The sequence below is a fragment of the Elephas maximus genome, chromosome 12, assembly GCF_024166365.1.
Source record: "Elephas maximus indicus isolate mEleMax1 chromosome 12, mEleMax1 primary haplotype, whole genome shotgun sequence".
Classification (NCBI taxonomy): domain Eukaryota; kingdom Metazoa; phylum Chordata; class Mammalia; order Proboscidea; family Elephantidae; genus Elephas; species Elephas maximus.
The window spans coordinates 19,554,544-19,568,771 of NC_064830.1; the positions used below are offsets into that span (position 1 = coordinate 19,554,544).

Below are 14,228 nucleotides of genomic sequence, written 5' to 3' on the forward strand. Positions count from 1 at the left end.
TGAGCTCGTAACCACTGTACCACCAGGGCTGCACAGTTGGCCTCATGGGGGCAAAACTAACTTTCAGCTCCCTGGGCCAGTGAACATGAATCTATGTAAACACCTCTGGAGAATCCTCAGAAATATTTATGGAGGGAAAAATAAAGGAATTCCGGCTAGTAGACGTAGTGGGGTTCGGTGCCCCTAGTCTTCTTTTATAATCTCGGTGGGGTTGAAATCTGCATGTATGGGGTCCCTGAGGGACAGCTGTGTCTCTTGGTAGAACAAACTCCAACTGAACTTGGCGGTTTGCTGTACCACACCCAGCTGGCATCCTGTAGGACAGCCATTCCCACAGGAAGAGACAGGCTCACCCGCCTACAACAAGGGGCCAAGCAGGTTCCCCCCAGTTATGATCTCCCTGGTGCTCTGGGTTGTGTGACCAGACCCCACCTCTTATTTATATGGCCTTTTCAGTGTACAAAGCACCCAGGAGATGTCATTTGGGCCTCATAGTAGTCTTGGGAGGTACGAAGGGCAGGTACTGTCTTTCCCATTTAACAGATGAGGAAGCTAAGATTCTCAGAGGTTAAGGATTTTGCCCCAGTTCACAGGGCCGGTAAGTGCTGTGAAGTCCAGACGGGAGTCCAGGTTGCCTCCCTCCACACTCTGGGCTCTTGCTGTAGCGCTATGCCCACCCACTCGGTGCTCTTGCCGTACGAAGAGCTGAACGGCCATCTCAGAGAACTTTCACCCTCTGTGTCTTTCCAAGGACTAAGGAGGACTCCTTGGATCTGAGTGGATCACCGTAAATCCAGGTAACAGTGGCGTCCTGGAGGAACCTGGGCAGAACTGTTTCCTCTCTTGTCTATCCTTTCACAGCACTTTGCTCATTCCTTTTCTCCTTTATTTTTCATATCTCCAGGGCCCACCTAGCACAGAGCCTGGTATGGAGTGAGACCTCTTTAAATATTTATTGTATAAATTAAAAACAAACAAACAAAACGAACCGATGACAGCCCTGACAGGGAACACAACAGAGAATGCCTGAGGGAGCAGGAGAACAGTGGGATGCAGACCCCAAGTTCTCATAAAAAGACCAGACTTAATGGTCTGAGACTAGAAGGACCCCGGTGGTCATGGCCCCCAGACCTTCTGTTAGCCCAGGACTAGAACCATTCCCAAAGCCAACTCTTCAGACACGGATTAGCCTGGACAATGGGATAGAAAAAGATGCTGGTGAAGAATGAGCTTCTTGGATCAAGTAGGCACTCGAGACTATGTTGGCATCTCCTATCTGGAGGAGAGATGAGAGGGCAGAGGGGGTTAAAAAGCTGGCAGAATGGACACGAAAAGAGAGAGTGGGGGGAAGGAGCAGGCTGTCTCACTAGGAGGAGAGCAATTAGGAGTATATAGCAAGGTATATATAAATTTTTGTGTGAGAGACTGACTTGATTTGTAAACTTTCACTTAAAGCACAATAAAAATTTTAAAAAACAAAAAAGATGTTTCTGTAACCTGTGCGTCACTAACTTAAGGTGCTAATATGTTCATGTCATTTTTTCTGCAGCTTCCTGCCTTCCCCGTGAACTGTCCTCAACCTCTGGGGCTTAGTTAGTCCAAGTTGAGGTCTTTCCAACTCCCCAGAGATAAAGCTGTGAAGTCCCAGCAGACAGGACTGCTGTGTTTGTTGTCACATGGTATCACTGTTGCTAACTGGCCACAGGCCTATAGGCTTGTTGGTGGCTCAGATCATGGAGGGACAGTCCTGTTCCCTCAAAACCCTTGAGTTCCCAGAGTTGCAGCTTTTAGGGCTCAGGTCTCAGTCTCATGTAGCCATACCCCAAGGTACCAGGTCCTTGGGAGAGCTGATCAGCTGTGATCCACCTCTTGTAGACTCAAAGCAAGTGCAACCTTTCTTTCCCAGGGATCCACACCCTTTCCAACTCTTGAAACTAAAGGGTTTCATCACATCAGAAAAAGAGAGGCCTCTGCCCACCTCTTAAGGTCTGATTAACCCCCAGGGGGTCCAGATTTTTACCACACAAAAGGTCTGATTATGTATCCTCCTTTCTGGAGGGGGCAACTAACCTTCAGTACCTAAAACATGATTTTTCTTCTCTTGTTTTACTTATCGTGATTTATCTTCTGGCATCTACGACTTTTCTCCTGCCTAATTATTGCTAGAGGGCAGTGGTTCAGTGGCAAATTCTTACCTTCCATGCCAGAGCCCCAGGTTCAATTTAACACCCCACATCCCGACACGCGTAAGTTAGATCTTCAGTGGGATGTTTTCCTCCACTTCTTCTATAGTCTTCACGATTCTCTAGGAGCCTGGGTGACTCGGACCACCCAGGTTCCTAGAGAATCATAAAGACTCCATGGGGCAGTACTACTCTGACGGCACTGGGTTGGGTTAGGAGCCTGGGTGGCGAAAGTGGTTTGAGACAGGCTGCTAACAAAAAGGTTGGCAGTTCAAACCCATCCAGTGGCTCCTTGGGAGAAAGGTCTGATGTTCAGCTTTCATGAAGGCTGCAGCCAAGAAAAGCGTATGGAGCTCAGGTCTACCCTGTAACACACGGGTTGCCGTCAATCAGGGCCAACTCAACAGCAGCTAACAACGACAACCATTCTTTAGCGTAAATACATGTTTACAAGTATGTCTCCCCCACTATAAACAGTGCGGTCCTCCCAGGAGAAGTCAGATCTTACTTATCCACGAATCCCTGGCATCTAGCAGAGGCTCAAGTTCACAGCAGCAGGTGCTCAGCAAATGTGTGTGAATGAAAGCATCATTGACTAGAAACTCTCAGAGGCATCCACTGGGGCTTATGGCGGTGTAGCCCAGGACAGGCGGCAGTGGTGTCACTGGGGCTGGTGTCGCCCAGTGTGGCAACTCATGGTGTCAATCCCCCCAGCCCCACGGACCTCCTCCTGCACCAGGCCAAACGGAATCCTTGTTCTTTGTACTCTTACTCATAAACTGCAATTCCCGTGTATCACTCCTTCTTTCCTTTAATTACTACTTCGTTCTCAACAGTTACTGATATTGTTTCACAAATACTAATTACCATAATATTGTAGTTAAAACACCAGAAAATTTGATAAAATCAGCCACTATAAAAATACCAGCAGCAGCAAAAACCACCACCTGCTCGTAGAGTACAGATGAAACCATGTGATTCAAAGTGTCATTGTGATTCGGTAATAATGACAGCTCTGACCTGAGCACATCAGAAGGTTCAAAAAGTAAATCAGCATAGACTTTCAGCCTTGTAGGTATGTTGATACCTATAAGCTGGGCTTACAAAAAATGTTTTTATTGTATAAATATGGGGATATTTTCATAGACATTTTGGTGTCACCCCCTCTAACAGTGTCACCCAGCGCGTCCACACTCCCCACGCCCCCCTAGTGACGGCACTGATGGGTGGTCCAGTGATACGTGGCTCTACCTGAGACAAACATCAAAGCAGACTGTCTGACCAAAGCACATCTCCCAGGCAGGAGCCCTGATCCTGGGCCAAGGGCAAGTAAAGGAAGCAGTCTTTGCCTGACTGAGGCCAGGAGCCCTTGCAGTGGGGCGAGAGAGGGGAGACTTGGGGATGGATGTGACGACAGAAGGAGGGCCAGTGAAGTGACTGCTCCTTTCCCAAGAAAACAGACGTGACATTGCTTAGAGCTGGGAATGGAACATGCTTTTCTAAATTCCCAGTGTTGTGTGTCATTCTCAAAGGGGCACTCCTACTACAGAAGCAACTCAATGGCCATGGATTTTATACTTTTTCCAGACTTTAAAAATGTGTCAATTTCCACTGAGATGTATCTCTTTCTACCTCTATATACAGCCCCCTTCCTAACCTGTCCCTGAGCTCCAGAACAGAATGCTTAGATTGACCGGGCAACCAAGAAAATGCCTGAAGCAGTGCTTGGTGCACAGTAGTACTCCCCAGATCAAACCCACTGCTGTCAAGTCCATTCTGACGCACAGCAACTCTGTAGGGTTCCCAAGAGTGTAAATCTCTATGGAAACAGACTGCCACATTTTTCTCCCATGGAGTGGCTGGTGGTTTCGAACCGCTGAACTTTCAGTTAACAGTCAATCGCTTTAACCACTGCACCACCAGGGCTTCTTAGTAGGTACCTGGCACATGTTTAACGCAAGAACTCTCCACGGGGCCATGGGCATGCAGCCGATGCCCCCAGCCCTGCTGCTTCCAGAACCAGCCACTCCCCGAAGCATTCCACAGCCCACCCTCCATCTCACAGGTTAGAAGAGAACAGAGCCGACGGCCAGTCCTTGTTAGCCTCCCTGCTGAAGACTTTTCCTGAATTCAGGGAATTAAAAAGACCTGAGAACTGCTGTGATTTCTTAGCTTTGATTAAGTGCGTTTGCCTTGATGTTGACACAGACTGTAACTGTTTCAGGATTATTTTTTTCTTAGCATGTTTATTTCATTACGGTTTTTCACCAGAAAGTGCGTAGGTTCCACCTTGCTCTTGGAAACCGACTGAATGTGTTCCATTTTAACAGAAAACTGATGTAAAATTGTAAACGTTTTACATCATTAAATTCAAAGCCTGATTCATCTGGTGGTAGGGAAAATTTTTTAACTTCTCTTTAAAGAAGTATGTGAATAATTAAAACAGTAGTGGGTTTGATCTTTATATCAAAAAAAAGGGTTTTGTTTAGACGAGAAACAGCTCTTAGCTCTGCGGAGGTTCGGAGCCAACCCATCAGGAGGGTTTGATGAAAGTCTTACTGCTCCACTCCAACTCCACAGCTAAAAGCGCCCAGCGGCTGGCCCTCTGGATCAAAGGCACTCCTGTCGATTAATAAAATTCAGGGAAACGCCCATTTGCCGATGATGGCAACATGCCTGTGGGTCTGGGTACACTGCCAAGTGGCCATTTGCAGGTTTCCGAGATGCTCTTGCTCTGGGCTGTTTTGGGGATATTTGGGCTGGCAGCTCTTCTTGTGAAAGCATGGATGCCAGGGAGAGGCCACTGCTTTGGTGGGTACATGTGAGACAAGCGTTGGCATATTCCGGCTTCACCAGACGCTGCTGCTCTTTCCCTGACTCCCCTTTGGACTACAGCCCATGCCAGCTGTTCAGGAGGGGCCTGCCTCCTTGCCTTCCAAGACAGTGGTTCTGCTCTCCAAGGTTAGCTTTCTAAGAGCAAATCACACCTGGACCCGAGGTTCAGAGTCCCACCCCACCCACATCAGAGGTCTGGCCTTCCAGTTGGCAGGCTGAGATTCTCTTCCCGGCCCTGTCACTTATCCACAGGGTATACCTGGCAAGTCAGTTTTCTCATTTGTCAACTAGCAAAGTTGTAAGGCTCTTCTGGCCTCTTCCCTGATTTTCTACCTTCCACTCCAGTGGGAAGAGAATAAAAAGGTCCCATGAGGCATCAGTCAGGCTGCCAGTGCCACGGAGAAGCAGGTAGCAGGTGGTCGTGAAGACCCTCCCAAGGTGGGGCCCAGGCACTAGGTCTCAGCAGGAAAGACTGTCTGTGCCCCCAGGGGTACAGGAAACAACAGTGGAAACCAAGCCTGGAATTGTGTAATTCCAGATTGTCAAAGGGAGATGAAGGCCCAGAAAGGGGCCATTCAAGTTAATGAAAGAACTAGGATAGAACACAGGTCTCCTGGTTCCCAGTCCAGGGCTCTCTTTCCACCACACCCCACTGCAGGAGGGACAGGCCTCTCTTCTGGGCTGTCCAGGGACCAGGGGAGGCAGGTGGGGCTGTGGCTCTAAGTAACCTCCAGCCACTGGGGAAGGAAAAGTCAGATAAAAGTAAAAAATGTAGACTCTAAATCCTTGCTACTCAGAGTGTGGTGACAGGTCAAGCAGCTTGGGCATCTGCTGGGAACTTGTTAGAATCTCAGGCCCCATCCCAGACCTACAGAACTGAATCTGCATGTCAACTACATCCCCAAGTGATTCACTTGCATGTGGAAATTGAGAAGCTCTGAGCTGAACTTGGCTCCTCTGTACTCCAAGGATGCACTCCCCTGGGCTCAGGGAATACCCGGTGCACTTTTCCTGAAGCTGAAGCTGTAAGACGTGCTAGAGGCCCCAAGGCATCCAATCCCAGGAGGCGCTCCCTGGTGTTAACTCACAGGCTCCAAACCTCTGGGACCCTCGCCCTGGAGCCTCATTCCTCTAATGAGCCTTCCCCAGAGGGAGGAGTGGGGATGAAAGGGGGGAGGCACTCAGACCCCAGGAGGATCTTACAGACAGGCTCTCTTCCCTGCGAGGAGTGGCAGGTTATCTGAGCTACTGTCACTCCCTTTATCTGCTCACGCACCTGTGCCTGCCTCCTGGACTAAATCCGCATGGCTGACCACCCTCCTCCAGCAAGCGTTACGGCCAGCCACCAGCCAGGGACAGACTGTATATGAACTTGATAGATCAGTCTTGAAAACTCAGGGAGTAACGATGCTTTGGAGGTGGTTCAGCTCCAGCGAAAGCCCTGAGCAGGGAAGTGCAGTGTCCACCCCACAGCCAAGCTTCCTACAAGGCTTGGTCCAGTGGAGTTGGGTCTGCAGAGGAGCCCAGGAATTGTGGCTGCATGCTGGCTTGTTGGGTGACTTCAAGGCTGCTATCCTCCCAGGCCTCAACGACAGTACTCCCGTTCAATGCTCGCCATCAGCTCCTCTTCTGAGTAGTCATACAAGATGGCCGACTGCCTCTCAGGCCTCTTGTGACTGCTGTTTGGGGTTCTGTGGGTGAGAAGCAAGGACAGGGAGGTTAGGAGGCAAGATGTCTCCTTCATACTCATCATCTCTACTGGACACCCACAATGGCCCCTTTATAGGTCTCTGATCCACCTTAAAACCTCTGCCAGTTTACCATGCCCTGGGAACACCTAAGTCTCTCAGCCTTACGTGGAAAACATAGTCAGGCCCCTGCCTATTTCTCTGGCTTCATTTTCCACTACATTATCTGCCAAGACCTTACACCTGAGTCGGAAGCCAGGCCACGCAGTGTTTACCAGTGTGGGCTCTGGAGGTGGGGAGACAGGAGTCTGAATCCCAGCTCTGTCACTGACTAGCTCAGCGAACTTAGACAAGGCATTGACTTTGTGGGCATCACTTTTTTCTCTTTCTGTAAAATGGAGATAATGACAATGCTTTATTCACAGGTTCATTCTGAGAAGTAGATAATACATGGAGAGCATGTGACACAGAACCTGGCACGTTGTATAAGCCCTTAATAAATGTGAACTAGTATTAGGATCTTCATTTGCCCGATTAATCCCTGGGTCTGTATCTCTTGGGGGAGTCTCACCTAGAGCTGCTGTGGTAGGGCAGGGTTGGGCATTCTCCTCGGGCTCCTGGCCACTCCTTCAAACACCTGAGATGTGACCTAGAGCTGAGCTCTTACTCCCTGCTGCCTGAGCTCCAGATAATACTAATACTGCACCTGGACCCTGCCTACCTATCCTCCTTTGCCAGACCTTCTGCAATTTTCCATGGCTGGGGACCTTTTCTTGAGGGACAGAGCTTTGCATTTAAAGAGGGAGCTATGTCTGGAAAATGAGCTGGGACTTGGAGAAAAATGAGAGTTGTGAAGGCTTTCGGGACATAGCTGGAGTCAACAGAAAGAACTTACTCTGAGACACTGCTGCTCTCTGTGTAGTCTTCGGTGCTCTGTTTTGGGGTCACCTTGAGAAGGATAAGCAGAAGAGGCATCAGAAGGTTGACAACAGTGTAGCCTAACATTCCGGCTCCATGCTGACTGAAAGATGACAGCCACTATGTTCAACCCAGGACTGAATGAACCTCAGAGCTGGAAAGCTTCTTTCAGACTGTCTAGTTCCATCTGCTCATTCTATAGGTGAGAAAACTGAGGGGAGTGGTTTTCCCAAGCTCAGAGAGAGAGCAAGTAGCAGAGCCAGGACAAGATTCCCTGCCTCCTGGACTGCTCCTTGACATGATACCACCCTGTCTCTCACCTGTAGAAATTATGTGCACAATCTAGGCTTTTCCCTGGGGAATCCTGGGCCCATTACTTACACTTTATGAGTCTCAGTTCCCCCACCTATAATATGGGGAAAATATATAATACAAAGCAGTGACGTTTTAGAGTTCAGATAGTAAGTGTTCAAATAAGGCAACTTTAAGCTCCCATTAGGGCAAGAGCTGTGTGTGGCTTGACACTGTGTCCTTGGTACACAGCAGGTGCTCAGTAGGTGCTGAAAGGAGTTGAGGATGACTCTGCCTGGAGAGGATCAGGAAAGACTTTCACATGGTGGTGTGATTAAACTGTGTGTGTGCGCATACACACATGCACACACGCCCACATGCACACTTTATTTCCTAAATTTGGAAAATGATGTTTTGACTGGTAACTAAGGCTAAAGACAAAAGGAACTGTACATAAGCACTCTACTTTAGAGGGCAAAGTTGTTTCACACGGGGTATGGATTAACAGTTCTGAAAAGGGCGTACTGGTGTTGAACAAGTAAGTACATGGATGGAAGATGGTGGGAGTCAGAGTTTTCACTGTTGGGGAAAAAGTCTGTAATAGGTAAGTAAGGGGGAAGGCTAGAATGAACCATATGATACTAGGTTACAGTTGGAAACGTTAGTATGAACCATGTTTAGTTTAATATAGATACAGATGAGTAGAACCAGAAATAGAAATAAGCATATGTCTGGATTAGTATATGTACATATTCCCTAACTCTGTCCACTGGGAGGGTCTAGAAGTAGTGACAGCCCAGCAGCAACAAGCATAACCAGGGTCCAGATTTTGGTTTCTAATACTTTTCTACAATAAGAGGAACGAGAGCTTCTTGGAGAAATGGCCTATTCCATGGCTGTGGAGTTAAGATACAAGATGAGCCTGGTGCATCTTCTAGTGCCAGAAAGGAAGGAAGTGCTCAAAAACAAAAGGATGAGGGCACTTCAAAGAGATACAGGAGCCACCCTGAAAGAGTTCCCAATGGCCAAAGCTGGAATAATCTGAGCAACAAAATAAATAACATAGTATTGGATTATAACCCAATGTATAAGATAAATATTTATGAGGCTGACCCCTTCAGTCAGGCTGTGCTTAGTGGCTTGCCTCCAAAGAGTACAATATAAGGAGGAAGAAAACCTGACAAACACTACCTCAGCCAGGTGATCAAGGCTAACATCAACAGTGATAAGTCATGTTGACAGCGCATACCCTTGACATGATGTGCTGAAAATGGTGCTTCATCTCTTCCTCCCCAAACCCATAACCTCAGTCTAATTTATGAGAAAAACATCAGATTAACCTAAATTTAGGGACATTCTACAAAACATTTGACCAGTATTCGTCAATACTGTCAAGGTCATCAAAGACAAGGAAAGTCTTAGAAACTGTTAGAGACTAGAGGAGACTAAGGAGACGGATGACCACATGTGAACTAGTATCCTGGATGGGATTCTGGAACAGAAAAAAAAGGGCCCTGGGGAACAATGAGTGAACTATGAAAGATGTGTGGAGTCTAGTTAACAGTTATGTACCCATGTTGGTTTCTTAGTTGAAACAAAAGTGCCACAGTAATTCAAGAAGTTAACCACAGGGAACAGTGGGTTAGAGGACAGAGGGAAAACTCTGTCCATCTTGGAAACTCTTCTGTAAATCTAAAACTCTTCTAAAATAAAAAGTTGATTTTTAAAAAGGCATTCCAGAAAATAAAGACTACTATATTTTTCAATTAAAAAAAATGGGGTGGGGCAAGGTTGAGAACGGAGAGTGTTGACGTGATGTGGAGTTGCTAACCAATGTCACAGAACAATGTGTGTATTGACTAATGAGAAACTAGTTTGCTCTGTAAACCTTCATCTCAAATACAATGAAAAAAAAAAAGAACATGGAAAAAAAAGGGGGTGGGGGCTGTTGAGGCATGACAGTGGCACTAATCTGCATGTCAGGAGGCCATGTCCTGGCTGTGTAATTTTGAACGACATTTATAACCCAACCTTGCCTATGCATAGCCCTTCGCAGTTCACTAAAGGTTTTCTGATGCACTATTTATATGCTTAATAATAATAATAATAAAAACCTAACCCTGTTACTGTTGAGTCAATTCCAACTCAAACCGACCCTATAGGACAGAGTAGAATTACCCTGAAGGGTTTCCAAGGAGCAACTGGTGGATTCAAACTGCCAACCTTTTGGTTAGCAGTCAAACACTTAACCACGGAGGCAACAGGACCCCATATCCTTAACACAATCTATAAAATAGGCAGAGCGGGGTTCACTACAGCCCTACTTTAAAATTCACAGAGGAGAAGAGAACTGCCGAAGTCCGACAGCTAATACATGGCCCTGTTGTGGACTTGAATTCCAGTCTTCCAATTCTAAATCTGAGGCCCTTTCCACACTGTTTAACTGCAAGCCATGTCTTTCCTGAGTGCTGTATTTTCCACCTGTCAAGTGAGCTGGTTGGACAATCAGGACCTCTCAGAAATGTCAACCAAATACCTTTAACGCCACGGGAGAGGAGTGTGCACCAGCACCAGGACCCCCAGGGCAAAAGGCCTCTGTCAGCTGCGAGCTTGAACTTTTTTTTTTAAACAGTATCCTTCATCAAAAAATTTTACACCAAATTTGCATTCTACCCTATAACATATTCATTTCATTTGAAAATAACATTTTTCCAAGAATATATATTCACAAAAATAGGTTTCTATCTGTACACATTGCTATGTATATGGAAACACAATTGAATGTAGTTTTGAAGTTCAAGCCTGAGCTAGTCTCAGGTAAAATTTTGCTACCCAGCCTTCACTTTAGAGCTCTTTGAAGGCATTTCCCGAGAAGGCAGGCACCTCCCCCGAGAGGAGCCCTGGATTCTGTGTGTGTGTTTTGTGTATGTAGCATACTGTCATCCAGACTGATTACCACCAGAAATTCAGTCACTGGCCTGGGAAGCCAGATGGTCTCTTATTAAAATTGGTGCTCCAGGAAGATGGGCCTGGCTTACCCCGTGGCTTTGATACCCGGCACACTGCCATGTCCCCTTAAAGTAAGAGTTCCCTGATTTGGGAAAACCAAACACCAAACCCATTGCGCCAAGTCGATTCTGGCTCATAGCGACCCTATAGGAAAGGGTAGAACTGCCCCATAGAGTTTCCAAGGAGCGTCTGGTGCATTCAAACTGCTGACCTTTTGGTTAGCAGCTGTAGCTCTTAACCACTACACCACCAGGGTTTCCCTGGTTTGAGACACACAGGATAATATGGTCTGTGAATCTCCCCTAGCTCTGTCAGTCTAGCCATCCCTTGGACGCCTTCTATTTTGAAAAGTACAACCCTACAGCACATTTATAAATACGGATGCCTGGGTCCCATCTCCAGACAATCTGATTTAACTGGTCTCAGATGAGTTCCATATACCTGTTTTTTCTTTTTTTCCTAAGCCTCTCGAGTGATTCTAACGTGTAGCCAGGGTTAAGAACCACAGATCTATATATAGACTTGACGCTAGTCAGTCAAACACACCTGGTATGTAGGTTAATAGCAAAATGGTTGTCCTGGTAGGAATGCTTCACTGAAACACCATTAAGTCTAGCTGTGAGTACAGATGCTGTTTGGTTCTAAAGAGTGTGCTCAGGGACACTGCTGCGTCAAGCCTCACCTTAGGGGGAGAAAGCTATTATTTAATAAGGCTTCCCATGTACCAAGGCTATATACTACACGTTTTACACACTAGGAAAATGGGTAAAAGAGGGTAGGGATGATATACCATGAGCCGCCACCACTACTGATAGAGTAAGGGGACCTGAGACTTAGGTCACAGGAAACCTAATTACTGGGTACAAGGCCTTCATCATCATCATCGCCACTACCCTCCTCTACTTGTACACTGTCTCTTCTCTGGGAAATGCCCTTCCACCTCTTTGTACCGATAGAAGGAGTCTCCACTTAAAGCGCAGCTTCAGTTCCCTCCTCTGGGAAGGTGCTCTGGCTTCCCTGGGCAGAGCTGGTCCCGCCCCCTCTGCTCCCACTTCCTTTGGTACTTCCTGGGTTATTGCCCTCACGACGTAACACTGTAATGATGGGTTTTCTTGACTGTCTCCCCATCCCTGGCTATCAGCCCCACAAGAACAGAGGCCCTCCTGTGAGTTAACTTTGTGCCCAGTGCCTGGTACGTAGTAACTGCTAGGGCAATGACTGTTACTGAGTTAATACGCGTGGTGCACTTGGCATTCCTGCTAGGAAGGGCAGGCATTACTAGCCAATGCTATACAGATGAGAAAATCGAGATTCAGAGAAGTTACATGATTGTCTTGAGGTCACACAGCTATTGATAAAAATGTGTAATTTTTTACCCAATAATCCTGCACACTTCCCCCCACACTACAGTATTTAGAACTGAGAATGGTTTTAGCATGAGAAGTTTTAACTCAGAAACCCTCAGACTTGGAAGTACTGTAATGCACATATCATAGTAGTTTTTCCTTCTTGTCACCACACTCTGATGGCTGCTATGTGAGGTGAGCTGGGGAGGCATTTCCATCCCCGATTAGAAAGAGCAGTTAAGAAAAGATAACCCTCAGCAGCCACACGTCATCTGCTGTCGGTACTGACTGAGGTGCATCATAACTAAATGCTGACACTTCATTAAAGCAAAATTCCCAACATTGGCTTTGCAATGTATTTTTAATGGCCCCCCTAAAAAAAATCCTTTGCCATCAATCCCAACTCAAAATGACCCTATAGGACAGAGCACAACTGCCCCATAGGGTTTCCAAGGCTGTAATCTTTATGGAAGCAGACTGCCACATCTGTCTCCCACAGAGAAACTGGTGGGTTGGAACCTCTGACCTTTTAGTTAGCAGCTGAGCACTTAACCACTGTACCACCAGGGCTACTGAGAAATTCTACAAACAGAGCTCATTTATTCCAAAAATAAATATAAAATCAAACAAACCTCAAAGTGTTGTTGAAATTGCACCAATGCTGAGGATTTCAATGTCGGGCTGTTGGGCTGTTGGGCACATGAAGGAGAGGCTGCAGCATCTTGACCAAGCAGGTTTATAGCTTTGGAGAAGAGGAGTTGGCTCCCACACAGGGCAGCATAAAGCCCTGGATTCGTATTCCCTTGATTACTAATGATGTTGGGTACATTTTCACAAATTTGTTGGTCATTAAGACTTCAGTCTTTGTGAAGTGTTTATTCACATATTTTGTCTCTTGGGTTGAGTATGATTTTCTTATTAATTCATGGAGTTCTTTATGTACCCTGGATACGAGTCCTTTGTTGAATTTTGTATGCTACAAACATCTCCCATTCTATAGTTTGACTTTTCACTCACTTTATGATAAGCAGAAGCCTTTTATTTTTTTCTTTCAAATGTAGTTAAAGTTACTAGTCTTTTCTTTGATGGTGGTATTTCATTTATCTTTTAGAATTCCTTCCCTACCCTAAACTCAGAAGACACTTTTCTATATTATCTTCTAAAATATTTCCAATTTTGCCTTTTAAACTGGAGTTGATTTTTGCGTATGGTGGAGTAAGGGTGCAAGTTTTTTTTTTTTTTTCCCACATGGATACCCAACTGTCCCAGTCCCCACTTACTGGAAAAAAATCTATCCTTTCTCTACTGCTTTGCAGTGCTTCCTCTGTCATAAATCTTGGGCCCACATATGCACAGGTCTGTTTCAGGACTCCCTCTATGTTCCAATAGTCTATTTGCCTATCCCTGTGCCAATACTATAGGGTCGCTATGAGTCGGAATCGACTCGACGGCACTGGGTTTGGTTTTGGTTTGGGTGCCAATACTGAAAACCCTTGTGGCGTAGTAGTTAAGAGTTCAGATGCTAACCAAAAGGTTGGCAGTTCGAATCCACCAAGTGCTCTTTGGAAACTGTATGGGGCAGTACTACTCTGTCCTATAGGGTCACTGTGAGTCGGAATCAACTCAACGACAATGGGTTTTAGTGCCAATACCAAAGTCCCAGGGTGGTACAAATGCTGGACTACTGGGCTATTAACTGAAAGGCTAGTGGTTTTAATCCACCTAGAGATGCCTCGGAAACAGACCTGGTAATCTGCTTCCCAAAGGTCACAGCCTTCAAAAACCCATGAAGCACAGTACTACTCTGCAACACACGTGGTTGCCATAAGTTGGAAATGACTTGATGGCAACTGGCTTGTGTTTGCTTTGTTTTGGTGACAATACCACCCTGTCTTAATTCCTATGGCTTCAGAACAAACTCTGGTATCTGGTAAGACAAGTCCTCCAACTTTTTTTTT

General features: G+C 46.3%; 1 protein-coding gene across 1 annotated transcript in view; it reads right to left on the bottom strand.

Moving 5' to 3' along the window:
• Positions 1 to 323: 323 nt before the first annotated feature.
• Positions 324 to 14,228, bottom strand: part of CYS1 (cystin 1) — a 33,478-nt gene continuing 19,573 nt past the window's right edge. The window contains exons 3-4 of the mRNA XM_049903485.1: positions 7,602 to 7,654; positions 324 to 6,709 (exon numbers count right to left, since the gene is read on the bottom strand). Coding sequence (XP_049759442.1) covers positions 6,604 to 6,709; positions 7,602 to 7,654 — 159 coding nt within the window. The 3' untranslated portion in view covers positions 324 to 6,603. The remainder of the gene's footprint in view (positions 6,710 to 7,601; positions 7,655 to 14,228) is intronic.